The sequence below is a fragment of the Corapipo altera genome, unplaced genomic scaffold (genome assembly GCF_003945725.1).
Source record: "Corapipo altera isolate COAL_440 unplaced genomic scaffold, ASM394572v1 165, whole genome shotgun sequence".
NCBI lineage: Eukaryota > Metazoa > Chordata > Aves > Passeriformes > Pipridae > Corapipo > Corapipo altera.
This window is the reverse complement of record NW_020884954.1, coordinates 478,346-493,446: the sequence shown is the minus strand read 5'-3', so window position 1 is coordinate 493,446 and position 15,101 is coordinate 478,346. Positions and strand designations below refer to the sequence as shown.

General features: G+C 41.0%; 1 protein-coding gene across 3 annotated transcripts in view; it reads left to right on the top strand.

Annotated features, from left to right (window-relative positions):
• Window positions 1-13,945, top strand: part of MAEL (maelstrom spermatogenic transposon silencer) — a 14,512-nt gene extending 567 nt beyond the window's left edge. The window contains exons 1-12 of one of the 3 annotated variants that reach the window (XM_027663628.1): window positions 38-67; window positions 161-247; window positions 2,410-2,512; window positions 4,750-4,905; window positions 5,251-5,292; window positions 6,260-6,387; window positions 7,150-7,204; window positions 7,559-7,700; window positions 8,903-8,965; window positions 9,587-9,716; window positions 9,927-9,999; window positions 10,808-13,945. In XM_027663628.1, coding sequence (XP_027519429.1) covers window positions 53-67; window positions 161-247; window positions 2,410-2,512; window positions 4,750-4,905; window positions 5,251-5,292; window positions 6,260-6,387; window positions 7,150-7,204; window positions 7,559-7,700; window positions 8,903-8,965; window positions 9,587-9,716; window positions 9,927-9,999; window positions 10,808-10,887 — 1,074 coding nt within the window. In that variant the 5' untranslated portion in view covers window positions 38-52 and the 3' untranslated portion in view covers window positions 10,888-13,945. Of the gene's footprint in view, window positions 1-37; window positions 68-160; window positions 248-2,409; window positions 2,513-4,749; window positions 4,906-5,250; window positions 5,293-6,259; window positions 6,388-7,149; window positions 7,205-7,558; window positions 7,701-8,902; window positions 8,966-9,586; window positions 9,717-9,926; window positions 10,000-10,807 lie in introns of those variants that run through there. The other 2 variants (XM_027663627.1, XM_027663626.1) reach the window with 2 other exon arrangements.
• Window positions 13,946-15,101: the final 1,156 nt, after the last annotated feature.

Genomic DNA, 15,101 nt, shown 5'->3' with positions numbered 1-15,101 from the left:
AAAAAAAAAAGCTACTGGGAGTGTTTTGAGTCAGGCTTGGCACCCGTCAATAATGTCCTTTGGAAATGTAAGAGTAATTTTTTTGCAGCATGGAGTTTGTGGGGCTACCAGCAGAAGGGAGGGGTAGAAACCTTTTTGTAACAGTTCTTTTTCCTTCAAGTCGCTGACAGAGGAAGAAAAGGCGACATACCTGGAGACGGCTCGTGAGTGGAATGGAAAGAATCACTCTCAGAAAACTGAGAAGGAGGTAAGAGCTGAGAATGGGACACCCTTCAGCAGCTAAACCAGGAGGGCAGAATAAGCGGGGTTGGGGTTTGGTCAGCTCAGATGCTGTGGAAGGTCCCCTGCTCCCCAAAGCCTCCAGCCTCTGGGGATTATGGCTGCTGTAGTAGTTCATACCATTATGAAGGTTGTCCAGATAGTTGTTCTGGCTTGAATTGAAGGGTAGAATGCTCCATACCTTTTTAAACCAGCACAGCTCATTCCTTTGGGCTCTTTTACCCAGTAAAATGTGTTCTTCTAACATCCTAGTTTGATGTTTAGCAGTATTTTGCAGTGCCTGACTTAACAGTATTTTCTGTTTTTAATTTATAATACTGCAAAATGATATGACTTCTGGTCACAGGTTCATGTAGCTTTTGAGTGTCACTAATTCAGGTGTTTCTTGCCTGATGGCCTGAAAGCACATCTTACAGGCAGCTGATCTGTTGTTCTCGAGCGGCTGTGTGGTGAACCAGGTCAATGAAATGTTGCAGCCTGTGCACAAATGGAATAATTGCACTTTGCCATTATTTCTAGGTTGGTTTGATTATGGAGAGACTGGTAATGCTGTGGTGGAGGACAATATAAAGTAAGCAGTTAGGTTAAGATGAATGTGGTTGTGGTTGGAAACAGTGGTAGACACATCACCACTTCTGCTGTTTCCTGTCTTGGAAAGGTGTGTGTATCCCTTTTGTTTGTTTCTGTCTGTCTCTTTTCCTCTCCCAATAGTTCCCTGAAGCAGAGTTTGGTTCAGAGTTTGAATTATGTGAGGTGTCAGAAAACTTAATTTTATTCCAGTCTTGGCTGGCAGTGTAAAAACTTTTGTGTCAAAGGCAAGAGCCTGATTGAGTAAATGGATAGTAGTGCATTTACTTTTTCATGCTCTACTACTAGATAATGACTATGAATTAGTGGTGAGGATAAATTTCAGGACTTTAAAACACTTCTGTGATGCTAGAGAATGGCAGAATGATTGTAGTTTGGAGTAAGGGGTAAATCTGGATTAGTTAAATTGGTCAGTCTAGACTAGTAGGGGGGACATTAGGCAGTGTTTTCTGATTTTTGGGGGCCTGCCTGCTGGGGAAGAAGCTGTTTAAAATATGATGATCATGATGTTATTTAGCAGGCTGAAGGTATGTGATTGATGAAACTCCTTTTCTATATATCGTAGAAAACTTAAGTATGACGACAGCTGAGTCATAAATGGAGGCTTCTCTATTTCGTTCCACAAGTTGTAGCGTTTTAGGAGTCTGTAATCAGTGAAAGGAATAATTGCTTTACCAAAATAAAAGAGCACCATCCTTACTGCTTGTCAGTGCAAATAGGGCAGTGTGTGTGTATGGGATGCTGTGTGGTCTCAGTTAATTTATCACAGCCCTAAACACAGACATTTTGTGTAGAGAGAGGTCGTGTTCATCTTTTGGAGAAGACCAAAGCTTACTTGGATGGGAATCGTTCCTCGTTTTGTTTTAAATAGTTCAAACTGATAACCAGTTAACTTTGGCTAAGATGGTTGTCTGGAATCAGTGCACCTGAATGTGGGTGTTATTCCCAATTTGGGTCCTGAATGATTGAATTCTGTAAGCCTGCCAGGTTTCTCTTCCCGTCCTGTTAAAAGCTTATTGTTCCTGAGTGGATTTTCAGTGTTTATGGGAATGCACACCCCTCTTCCTTGCTCTCTGCTGGAGCAATCTGATGACTTCCTCGTGGCTGTATGAGCTTTTCATGAATTTGTTTCTGCCCAAAGACAACTAACACATGTACCATGAGCTTTTATTCATAAACCTTAGGGGGAAAAGACTTTTATTTCCAGTTTGAGGAGTTCCTTGCCTGTGATAAGTGGTTGAACCTAAGAAATTATTATTTTTTTTTAATTACAGTCACAAATTTAGCCATAGTTCTTTGAAGCTGTAGTGAGTTGACAAAGGCACTGAAGAGAAATATTGCCTTCCTGGCTTGAAGGTATACAGGCACTTTTATATAAACTGCAGGCTTATTCCACCTAACCTGTAATTGTTATGGTGGATGTTACATTTTCCTCTGATATAAGGAGGTGAAGGACTTTATTTGGGCTGAGAAGACTCTTTGTGGTGTTGGTTGGTTTTTTTTTGTTTTGTTTGTTTTTTTAAACTTTCTCATCTTTTCCAGACACGTAATCTGGGTGATCCAGTTCCTGCTTCTCTGACCAAAAAGATGCCCAGTGTTGCTTCTTTGCCAGATGCCCTTGCTACATCTTGGAATGACGATCAGGGTATGGTCATCTTAAAGCTCTTGATCCTCACAGGTGAAAGTTTGCCTTCTGTGGATGTTCTCAGTGGTACCTCTACAAAGGATGTTTACACTTAGCTAACAGCCATCTGTGTCAACTGCTCCTTTGTTTTAAACTATTTTGCTACTGATCTACAAGGTAATATAGAGTGAACTCATGGAAAATGCCCCTTTCCCCCCCCCCCCCCAAAATTCCTAAGAATTCTACCTTCTTTTTTTTTAGGAGTATGGCCACTGATAGTTTCTTAACAGTTATTTCAAGTGGTTTTTTTTTTAAGAAAGAAAAAGTAATTTTTCAAGTCCTTTATGATTCTTTCTAAAGGGTGAAGAGTTATTAGGTATCCAAGTTCAAGATTTGTGAGGTAGAGGTATTAAATAAAACAATGGCCTGGCCTCTTTGGGAGAATAAAAGGGAGGATGTGTGCTCCTGGTGCCTTTATAACATCCTGACTTGCTTCCTTATTCAAAGAACTCTGGAAAATGAGACCTTCCTTATCTGTACCCCATCTTCAAATGGATTATTATTTAGTGGAGCAAGAAGGAGTTTTTTTGATAAAGATAAAGGAGTAAATGTCTGCCTTAAACTTCAGTGACAGTCACAGAGAGAAGGATTAAGGTGTGGAGTGAAATATCCTTTTATAATTGGATACTCTTGAAATTAGTAACTGGTAAATTCATTTCCTAACATTTGTCTTGGGTGCTCTTGCTGCTTTCTTTGGGAGCTCATTTGGCAGAGGAGAAGCAATCCTTTTAATTAGCAGACTTCTCATCTTCCTGCCCCACAAGATTACTACCAGCTCATTTAGCTTGTGGAAGTTACTAAATTGAGCTTGTGAGGCTGCTTTGCAGATATTGATTTTTTTTTTCCCCCCAGTCCTTATTTTTCTAAAGTGCATTAAAAGGAATAGTAATTCCTGTTGGATTCCAGGCTTCTTAAAAACTTGTGGGTTTGGGGGTTGGCTTTTTGGGGGGTTTTTTTTGTTGTTTTTTTGGTGGAGTAGGTTTGGTTGTTTGTTGTTTGTTTCGTTGGTTTGTGGTTTTTATTTTGTTGGGGTTTTTTGGTTGGGTTTTTTAGTGTTTTTTTTTGTTTGGGGTTTTTTTTTCTTTGTTGGATTTCTTTTTGGTTTTTTTTTGGTTGGGTTTTTTTTGGTGGGGTTTTTTTTTTGGGGGGGTTTTTTTTGGGTGGGCTTTTTTTTTGGGTGGGCTTTTTTTTGGTTGGGGTTTTTTTTTGTTGGGGTTTCTTGGGTTGGGGTTATTTTTGGTTGGGGTTATTTTTGGTTGGGTTGTTTTTGGTTGGGTTTTTTTTTGGTTGGGTTTTTTTTTGGTTGGGGTTTTTTTTGGTTGGTTTTTTTTGGTTGGGGTTTTTTTGGGTTGGGAGTTTTTTTGGTTGGGATTTTTTTTTACTGGGTTATTTTTGGTTGGGGTTATTTTTGGTTGGGTTGTTTTTGGTTGGGTTTTTTTTTGGTTGGGGTTTTTTTGGTTGGGGTTTTTTTTTGGTTGGGGTTTTTTTTGGTTGGGGTTTTTTTTGGTTGGGGTTTTTTTTGGTTGGGGTTTTTTTGGTTGGGGCTTCTTAATTGTGTTTTTTTTGGTTTTTTGTGGTTTTTTTGTTGAACTTTTTTAGGGGGTTGGGTTTTTTGGTTTTTTTCTTTGTTGAATTTTTTTAGGGGGGTTTTGGGGAGAGTTTTTTGGTAGGGGTTGGGATTTTTTTTTTTATTGTTGTGGTTTTTTATTGTTGGGTTTTTTGGGAGAGTTTGGGGGTTTTTTGGAGGGGGCTAAGGGGGGTTTTGGAGTTTTTTTGGTGGTGTTTTTTTGGGGTGGTTTTTTTGGTGGTTTTTTTTTTTTGGATGGGGTTTTTTTGGGTGATTTTTTGGGGGGAGATTTTATAGGAGGGTTTTGGGGGTTTTTTGTTGGTTTTTTTTTTTAATTGTTGGGGTTTTCTTGGCCGGGTTTTTTGAGTAGTTTTTTTTTTTTAGTGGAGTTTTTGGTTTGGTTTTGCTTTTATTGGTTGTTTTTTTTTTTTTACCTGATCTCTACACACAGTATCATTTTTGGAAGGTGTACTAGGACTGCTGATGAGCCTGACTCTTGCATAAGTAATTATTTATCTTGTCATCTTGGAAAGATCTGCACGTTTCATTTGGTCGTTACCCTGCTTCACTCAGTCCCGTGCTGTAACCTCTGGGGGCTCGTGTGAAAATGGTTTTGTTCTTTTCCCTGCAGCTGTGGTTACAGACATCTTCTATTTCCTGGACATCTACAGCCATGGCAAGCTGCCATCCCAGTGCCAGCTGCGCTTCCTCCCTTGTGAGATCGGGTGTGTCAGGTACTCCCTGCAGGAGGGCATCACGGCTGACTTCCACCACTTCATAGAGCCGGGTGAGTTCTGAGAAAAGTGGAGGTGGCTTCAGTTGTCAGAACTGCAGGACACGTCAGGGAGGGTGGGATAAATCCAGGAGGACCTTCAGACTTTATATGTGCTTTATATTTCGTGTCAGGGGATGGTTTCTCTTGACTGGACCCAAAGACACCGTGCGATGTACTTTGTTTTTTTTAATATGCATGTAGCTGAAAGCAGCTCTTTCAGAAATAGTCGTGGCACTTGTACAAGGCCACAAGGGAAGATGAAGCTGTTTCCTTCTGTGTCTGAGAACTGGTGTGTGGTTGAGAGTTAGGGATTGTCCCTGTGGATGTTGGATGATGACTGTTCTTTTTCTCCTGCAGAAGCACCACCACGTGGTTTTCGGTACCACTGCCAGGCTGCTGGTGAGTGTCAGTGGAGAAAAAGAATGATATGCAAAGGTGAACAGTTATAGACTTAGCTTGTCTGACCTGTAGCCAAGTATTTTGTAAGTCTGCAGCTTCTCCTTCCGGGAACTTGCCAAATTTCAAAGAGAAGAGATGTCAGAGTGGCTTGTCACAGTCACCTTTTATATATTTCTCGTACCTACGAGTGGCAGAGCACTTCACTCAAAATGGTTTTGTCAATGGCAGAATTATTTGTGTCCTGTTTTCCTATTTTAATGCAATAGTAACTGCAATATGTTGTTCTTAAATGGGACAAACTTTTTCTGGCCTACCCAGCCCATCTGAGCAGGGTGTCCTTCTTTTAATAGTCCTTGTATCTTCAGCATTAATATTATCTTCAGCATTAATAGTATCTTCAGCATTAATATTATCTTCAGCATTAATAGTATCTTCAGCATTAATAGTATCTTCAGCATGAAGTGCTAATTAATGACAGGGTATCTCAAAGATGCTGGTTTATATTTAAGTTATATTTTGCTACTTTATCTATATCAGCAAAGTTAAAATGTTTATGCCATTGTTGTGTCTGGCTTGGCCTGCCGTGTTTCCCCTTACGACTTTTAGTAATGTTTATAGATTCCTAATTGTTTCTATTAGGGCACTTCCTCCCCTTGTGTACAGAGGGAACGAGCTTGGCCTGTGTTTTCCTATGTCAAATACTTGGATAATGGCCTTTTAAAAGGGGCAGGAGTGTGTGTGTGTTTGCTCACAGCCCAGACCTGCCAGGCCTCTGCTGACAGAAGCAAGGTTTTCATAGCTCTAATCACAGACGCTGCCAGTGGAGGAGTGTGTGCTTGTGGGTATCCATATATGTATATAAAAACATAGAAAGGAGGAGGGAGCTGTATCATTTAAGGAAACAGGACTTGGACAACTTTCTGTGTTTGTTTTTTTTTTCCTGCCCCCCTTCCCTCCCCTCCTTTAGGTGCTGAAACTCATAAGATCCCTCTGTCTGGATTTCATCTTCCACGTACTTGCTACGCAGTTGTCTTGCAGGAACTCCTTGAGTTTGCCCAGCCAGCCACAGGGGTCCAGCCTCGCTTTTTCTGCAGGGTATGGCCAAGGTCAGAGTAAGATGCTCTGAATCTAAACTTCTGCTTTCACTTCTGTTGGATGACTGAGAAGATACTTTGCTCTAAAACCTGATCAGAGTGGGGATGAGTGGGAAAAGACACTCATGTCCGAAGTGTCCCAGTTCCATGCAGGAAGAAATGGCCTCTAGAAGCCAATCTTTTTATAAAGCAGAGACCTAATTTTCTATCTTCTTATTTTCAGCCTGTGCTTCTGGCTCTAGCCTGCTGAGGAACAGGATTTGTTGGTCTCTGACATTGTTTTGACTTAGGTTAAGGGCTTTTTAAGATTGACTTAAATGTGCTCAGCAATAGCCATACAACCCTGCTTTTTTCCAAGGGATGTTTTTCTGTTCTTGTGACTCCTTGCCCATGAGAATACCATGTCTCTTAATTTTTGCTCAAGCTTCATTTGCCAAGGAGCAAAATAAAATGTTAGGATTCAGGGGTGTTTAAGCTTCATAACAGGTGTATCACATTTCAATTCCAGTCAAGCCTTACCTTAGTCCTGAGGAAGGTTGGGAGGGTCAAGATCTTGGGTTTCATCTGTAGATAGAGGGCTCTGAAGAGATATATGCATGAAACTTGGTTCCTCTTCAAGGTGGTTTTCAGGAAGAGTGTACATTCAGTCACACAAACAGTTTTGGTTTGGAGGTGACTTTTTCAGGCGTAAGTCAGAAGTTCTACAAGTTGTCAGAATTCATGCTGTGCTCCTTAGAGGTGACAGAAGTTTCCTTCCCTCCAGTCTAACGACAGGTTCCGAATTAGCTGGTGCCTCGGTCGAATGGCCAGCGTAGCAGGTAGGAAATGCATCATTTTTACCCTTCCTTTTCTCCCCCCCCCTGCCCCTAGAAATAAGGGTTATGTGATCATGGATGGCATGATCTGAAAATTGGTCTGAAAATCGTGCCTCAGAGTTTTCACAGGAGGTGGTCGCCTTCTTGGAGCGCTTCTTCCTCTTCTTTTCTCCCTGTCAGTGGAGAAAGGCCACATTGCTGGGAGGCCAGGTTTTATGAAAAGTACTAATGGAATAACTTTGAGCTTTGATGCTGCAGTAAGAGGCTGGGCAGTAAACAGGGACTGACTGAGAAGTGAGCTGAACAGAATATTCACTGACTCTTGTTCTCCTGGCCTGGATTTTCACTGCACTGTAGGCATTGAGAGCCCTCTGCAGCTTTTTGCTGTAGAAGACCTGATAGTAGAACTGTACCTGAAGAAATACCTAAAGGAGCCATCCAAGACTTGGGTGTCTAGAAAACTAGATGTGTGCCTGTGGGATTTCTCCAGTAACACCAGGTAAGTTGGGTGGTTCTTTGTGTAAATGTGTGGTAGCATGTCCTGGTGCTCTGCAAACAGCTCGTGTGCTGCTAGGCCTTCCAGTCAGAGATGCTTCTTGTCACATCATGGGTACAACTGCAAATGAAAATTACTTTCCCAGAAGAAGTGCAAAGACAGGTGGCGTTTTAATGCTGAGTCTGAGGCCTAATTTAAAGGAGGGGGGTAAAAATGGGAATAAAATGCATTGTGGCATTTAACTGGAAATCACAGAAGTGAGAAGATTCAGGCTCTTAGAAGTGTGATTTGGATGGGACCTGGCTGTTGCTGTACATGAAATGCTTCATGCTGGTGCTGTGATGAGGGACAAAGTATGTTTGCCACTGGTATAAATCAAGTTCTCAAGCATAGGATTAAGCTAGATCCTATCTTTTTTTTTTCTTCCAGAAGAAATGTTTTTTATTACACAACTGGAATCCTATTTACTCCGTAGGATCTTTACTTTTTTTTTTTTCCCCCCTATGTCTTCAACAGTAAAGCTTTTCCTGCTTTCACATTCTTCTGTGTTGGTGCCAAAAGTGGTGTGTAACTTGCAACATTGCAGGAGCCTACTGGGTGATGATGCAGTTAATTTAGAAATAGATTTTAACTTTTTCTCTGCTACTGTTTTAAGAAAGAACCAGTCATTTGACCTTAAATTTTAGTGAATTTAGAAAACACATAAATCATTCTCGGAAGTCTGCTTGGAATGTGGATTTCAAGACCCATTGGGCTCACGGGTGTCACTTTGTCTTTTTGTGGTCAGGTGGTTTTGCATTTCCACGGGTGTCTTCACACTAGAAGAAGAGTTTAAGGAGAATGGAAAATTGTGCTCTAAACCACGCATTTGGAGAGGACAGTGACGATGCTTATGCTATGAGAAACTGTTTCACATTAATGGGAAACTTCAGATGGTTACCTTTAAATTCCATTTGTCTCTCAGGGCTGTCTTTTCTCCCTGCCCCCCACCTCAGCATGGAGCAGGTCGCCTGATAACCAGGCTTTTAACTCTGCATAAACTACTTTAGGGCACAGCTTTTGAACTCTACTCCTCTGTGAAATTTTCGAGGTGCTACATGGTCTCTGTGACAAAAAGATAATATTTTTAATAGTTATTCCTGTTCCATCTGACCAGCTGTTCATGTTGGTTCACATGAAACGAGCCTGAGCTTTGTTTCACGTAGGTGCAAGTGGCACGAGGAGAACGATATCATCTGCTGTGCTTTGGCATCCTGTAAGAAAATCGCGTGAGTATTGCTGTGGAGTCTTCTCCAGGGTGATGACTTTTTGTTGTGTCACTCTTACAGAGCAGAGAGAAGCGTCAGTTGCATTAGAATTCACTGTTTTTCTTCGGAGGTTTACTGTATGTGGTGAGAAATTCTCAGCCTATTCTAGTGTATCTCTACTTTGGAAACCTTTTACTGCCTTATGTGTAATGTAGAGTCGTAATGCCCTGTTATCTTTTTGGTGTGGAGAAGGGAAAAGGAAGCAGGTGGGAAAGGAGGAAATGCCATTTGTGATCTCAGTCAGCAGCAGTGGCAGCACTTAGAGAGGCAATAATGAATAGTCTTCCATTCAGAAAACTCTTCAGGTGCTGCTGTGTGTTGCCTTTCACAGTTCTAAGTGCTGCATGTGGCAGTGTGGGGAAGCAGTTGTTTTCATTGTGTGTGTAGCTGTAGAATAGGCTGGTGATCTTGGAAGGGTGCAGAGTTACCATTTAGCTGCTGCCATAAACTCTTCTACCCTCTGGCATCTGCTCTGTGCATCTCAGGTTGCTTTTGTTTGCCAGTTGAAGAATTTGGAATGCTGTCCTTCCATACAGCCCTCTTAGCCAAACTTTCCTTGTTTTCCTTTTTTTCTGGGTCAAGTTACTGCATCAGTAGATCTTTAGCCAGTGTGTATGGAGTCCCACTAACAGCAGCTCACCTGCCTCTGGGAGTCTCTCATTGTGATCAAAGCACAAGTGCCAGGATTGTGAAACTGGATGCTGGTTGCCAGGTCAGATTCTTTCAACTGATACCCTGATTTATTTCTGTTTCATTTGAGGGAGCTGTTTTCTCTCTGGGTGCTGTCCTTTGTGACATTATATATCGGACAGACTGATGAACTGGTGGGTTTTTGGACCATAATTCATGGGTTTCATGGGTAGTGGTGTATACTGCAATTTAGAACACACATTTCGTTTTGAATGTTTATTTCTTCATACAGAAAATGAAAGCTGAGAGTTCTGGATATGACAGACCTTTTGGTGCTCCAAGTCAGGAGTTTATCCCTTCTAATCGTGAGTTTGAAACTTTCACATTTTTAAGGGAAAAGAGATATTTAAACTTAATCCACTTATTGCTTTTTTCACATTTCTGGGTTTAAATGTTGCTTGTCAGTGGCATAAAGCTTGCCCAGCTCTGCATGGGCTGTGCTTATTCCTGCATATGGATTTCACTGAATTTTGGAAGACACAGACATAAAGAGCTGCCCTTTTCTTACTGGACACAATCTTAGAGTCAAAAAAGTCTCTCAAAATTTAGCTTTTTCTTACAAGTGTTGCTCTCTGATGTATACCCCCTTACTTTTCTGCTACATGAACTCTGTTCTCATATGCCTAGGTGCTTTGAGGCCAGGGCCATCTTGGAAATACTCTCCTTGCTCTTAAATCAGTACATGTGCAAACTCATCAGGTCTTTGTTGCAAGTATTCTGTCACAACTCAGTTTATAAAACTGCTCATTTAAAGATGTCTTTTTGAAGTCAGGAGTTCTTTACTGGAAGGCACGTGAGCTCAGTTCATCTGGGCAGTTCATGGCTCACCTTCAGAGGAACAGGATCAGGTTTTCAAGATAAATAACTAAGAATTCTGGGTTTGCAGCTTACATTCTTGCTCATAAAGATCTGCTGAATTAAACTCTGAAACTGTTCTGCTTATAAATCAGGAGATCTTACGGCCTTGGTGTTTGCAGAGGACACAACCTGTCTTAGCTGTTTGTATTAGAGCTGTGGAATAGCTTCAACTCCACAGCATGTGAAGAATAATTCCATTAGTTTATGCAAGCTGTAAAGGCTGATCTGATTTGCAAACTGTATTTAATTTAATAGGTGATTCTCCATGTGGTGTGAAGACTTCCCTTGGTGTGAAAGAAGTGTCGTACAGGAAAGAGGAGTTGCTCCATTTCTGAAAAGTTCATCTGATCTATTCAAATCTTTCAGTATTTGAAAATCTTTTTTACATTCAGGACTAATTTTCTTTGCTTCCCTACGAAAACCAGTAGTAGAGACTGCAGTTTTTCACCTTCTGTGCAACCCTTGACAGTCCCAAGTTCTTGTTAGAATGATAAAACTATTGACTGGATTTAAAGAAGATAAAAATCTTGTTTGTTATCTGCAGAAGGACTTGTTTTGGAGGGACCTGGCAGTTGCATCTTTAAAAATACATGCCCTACTATTTCTGTTTCTTAATGAGTGGAGAGCAAATTCAAGATTGATTAATCAATGTAATTGGGTTGGAAGAATTCTTTGGTGGCAGTATGACTGTAAACAAGTGCTTTATTTCTTCTGTAATAACCTTGTCCTCTTCTGCATGTGCAAGACAAAATTTCGGTGTATAATAGTCTCTCTCCAAAAAATGATGCAGGGGGAAGCATTAAAGGTATGAAGGGGAATTTAAAGGTACAACAGTCCTGAAGGTTTCTATAATTGATCAGTTCTAGCCATGAAACATTTGAGTGGTCTTTCAAGGCAAGAAAGCAGACTTGATATGAGGTGTCTTGAAAGAAATACTTTGGCAAATTTATTTTATCTGTTAATGTTCTTAGAGGCACAGACTGTATTGTGTACATCACAAGCAAGGACAACTTGTAATTTTTTTTTAAATTTGCATCAGTTTTCATTTTAAGAAATGCACATCCCTCAAAGTTACAGACTGGAGAGAAGTCTAAGTGTTTTGTTTTGGGGTTTTTTTATAATTTTTTTGAAAGGAGTATCCAACTCAAACTGATACATTTGGCAAGTTTAGCCTGGCTGAGTATATACTAGTCATAATTATTTGAGGGCACGTAACAAAGTGGGAGACTGATTAACATTCTTCAGGGAAGTTAGTTGTTCCATTTTATGGAGGTACAGTTCTGGGACCAGTTCCCAGAAAGTTGTCTGAGCCTTGTCCACGTGTCTTTAAGCAACAGATTCTCAGAAATATGATCTTATTTTTTTTTTTAAGTTGTTTCTGCGTTTTGTTCCAACAGAGGTCCAGCTTTGAAACACTATTTCCATGGCAACTAACTGTGTGAAGGTACTTATTTCATTCCTCTGTGAAGGTATTTATTTCATTCCTTCTAGGTACTGCAACTCAAGATTAGGTGGTTCATTCTGTTGAAAAGGAAAAAACCTCAACAAAACGAATGCAAACAAAACACAAAACCCAACTAAAATAAGAGGTTTATTTGTGGATAAACTCAACCATGCTGATCAGTGTGTCAAAAAAGGCCAATTGCTATTTTAGTTGGAAACCTGTCACAACTGCTGGAAGGCCAGTTGAGGCATTTCTTCCAGTACTGTAGGATCACTGAGGCATTTTCATTCTTCTTACCTGACTGTTTGCCCCATCACTGAATTTCCATGTATTATTCTGTATTTGCTTCCTTTGAGGCTGCTGTCCTACCTGCTAATTTTCACCAAATAAGAGAAATCTGAGATTGAAATCCACCCCTGGAGCACCTGGGAATGTTGTACCAGGATGAGTGTGTCTATCCAGTAGTGCTGAAGGCTTCCCTGTGTTTGTATGGAGTTGTTGAAGTTCTGAGTTTCGTAGTTGACAGTTCAAAACATACAGAACCGTCATCTTTGAATTATTTTCGGAGTTCAGCGTTGCAATAAGAGCTTCCTGTTTCAATTCTTACGTAGAAGAGAAGCCTTCAAAAAGTGTTATTGAAACACTCATTCAGGGTTGGGTGCACAAGCCTAGGAACATTTGTTGTTATGCTTGATGTGTTCTGTGTCAAGACTGGGATAAAGAATCTGAGCAGGAGTGGAGAAACACCGTTAGGACTCCGTGTCATATCTGTACCTTATCACCTGTGACTTAAAATAGCACATAAGCTGTAGAAGATCTAATTATATGCAGCAGCAGTGGGCTGTTAACTGGAGCAGTAACTCTTAGTGTAATAACCAACAACCTACTGTGGGTTTTTTTGCAGTGAAAACCACAAGACCTATATAATTAGAGTGAGCACGTTCACTTGATGTAACCCATTTAATACTATTATTCTGCATATGTTGAGGGAGATCCCTAACAGCCACTGAAGGATGATTGAAAATTCTTTCATTTTGGAGCTCTGCTTCCCTGGCTGCTTTGCAATTTGAAACTCTTGTTTGGTTTCTCAAAGAAATAAATTCCAAAACATAATTTCTGAAAATAAATTCTTGAAAAATAAACACAGACAGCTAATGCTTCTCTCCATTAAATAAAGGAAAGTAAAGATGAGGGAAAGATGGTGGCTTACAACCTTAGCACACCTCTTTAAGTGCAAGGAATAGGACTGGTAAGGCACAAACTGTGGGTCACAATCAGGACAAAGTTCTCCCCAGTTGTATGACAGGATTCTCAAGGGGAAATAAAACCAAGTGAAGGCAGAATCGTCCTTGAGCAGAGTTTGAGTGATGCAGCCAGGGAGCTTTAAACACGTGCTTTCCAGGTGGTAAAAAGCAACAGTGATGATACTCTCTGCGTGTGGGGGGTGTAGGTACAACATGTGTTGAACTGGCTAAAGAGTTGGTTTTGTAAACAAGACGTCTGATAGGTTCTATCAGGTTCTAGTGTTCTTTAGGTTCTAGTGTAGGTGCTCATTCCCATGACAGGAATGGGTGAAAACCATCCTGGTTGTACCTACACATTAGAAAGTTACTCGGTATTTTTGCTCTTGTTATCATAACAGTAGACAAAGGGTTGAACTATGCATTGCTACTCTTTAAAGGTTTTGGCTGGAACAGTTGTTTGAGGGTTGTGAAAGCAGTGGGCTGTGGTGCCAGCTTTGCTGATCTAGTGTGTGGCATCAGTGTATTGACCTGTTAATCACATTCTTTTACATTCTCTTCAGAGCAAGTAGCTGATACTGAAAAATAAAGCATGTTAATACAGAGTAAGCAGCAGTTACTGGTTCTGTGTGTATAAGCTGTGAATTAACTGTCACTTGTGCATTGCTGGCTTGTGCACCCTCTCCTTTCAATAAACTGCAGAAACTACATCTGTGGAAGAAGCTTCTGTTGACCACTGTCTCTGCTTCAGCATTCTCTTAAATACATACATGTATTCTGTGGATACAGAAATACCTGGGTTTGACATCTTTAATTTGAATTTTGTTGTGGAGAGCTGATCTTCCCAGTAAAGATCAAGGCAGAAGCAGCTTTATCCTTGTCCTTCATGACCTCCTCCTTATTCCCATTCAGATGCATCCACAGAAATCCTTCTTTTTTTGCCCTTCACATGCTTCACCAGATTGAACTTTTGGTGGGCTTTGGCTTTCCTATCCCCACACCTGCACACCCACAAAGCATCTGTGTGTCTCCCCAGTTGCTTGTCCCTGCTGCCATCTCCTGTGTGTTTCCTTTTCACGGGTGAGTTTTGTCCTGAGCCCTTTGGTCAAGCTCTGCTTGCTTGACTGTTTATCTTGTGGGAGGTGATACTTGAAAAATCAACAGGCTCACCTGGACCCCTTTTCTCTTCAGGACCCTATGCCACAGGATTCTCTCAAGCAGGTCTCTGAACGAGGCCTCTGAAGACTGCTCTGCTGAGGGTTGTGATGCTGCTTTTTGCCGTTTTCCTCCCTCTTGGGATCCCAAATGGTATGTCAAATATTAGGCATTGGGCTTTGCTGTTTGGGTGCGTGTCAGTCTGGAGGAAGCAGTGCTGTGAGCCCTGATGAAATGGCACAGTTGATGCTCATCCCACGGGGAGTGTTCTGTGACAGGTCCCCAGGAGTGAGGTCCAGGCTGAGTCATACCCAGCTGGAAAACTTGCTTCCATTTCAGACACTCTGAGCAGTCACAATCAGGTGGTGGTGTGTGCTGAAGGTCACATTCTTCTGAGTAAGTGTTTGTGTTGGGCGAATGAAAACCTGTATTCCAGGAAGCCCTGTCTCAATTTCCTTGCAAAATAGTTGTAGTTTTCTGTTCCTGATATCTTTAGGAAAATCTGCATAATTATCACAGAGAGCCTGCAGGTTTGGACCTGTTAGGATTAGCACTTTTAAGTTCAACTTTCTGCTAGCAAGAATTTGCCCAGAAGTGAAGTGACTCGAGTATATCTGTGAAACTGGGTTTAGTTTCTGGTTGATAGATAGAGGTAGATACTCATCGTGCAGCTGACTGCAAAGGCTTTAACAACATCTTTCCATTTGGC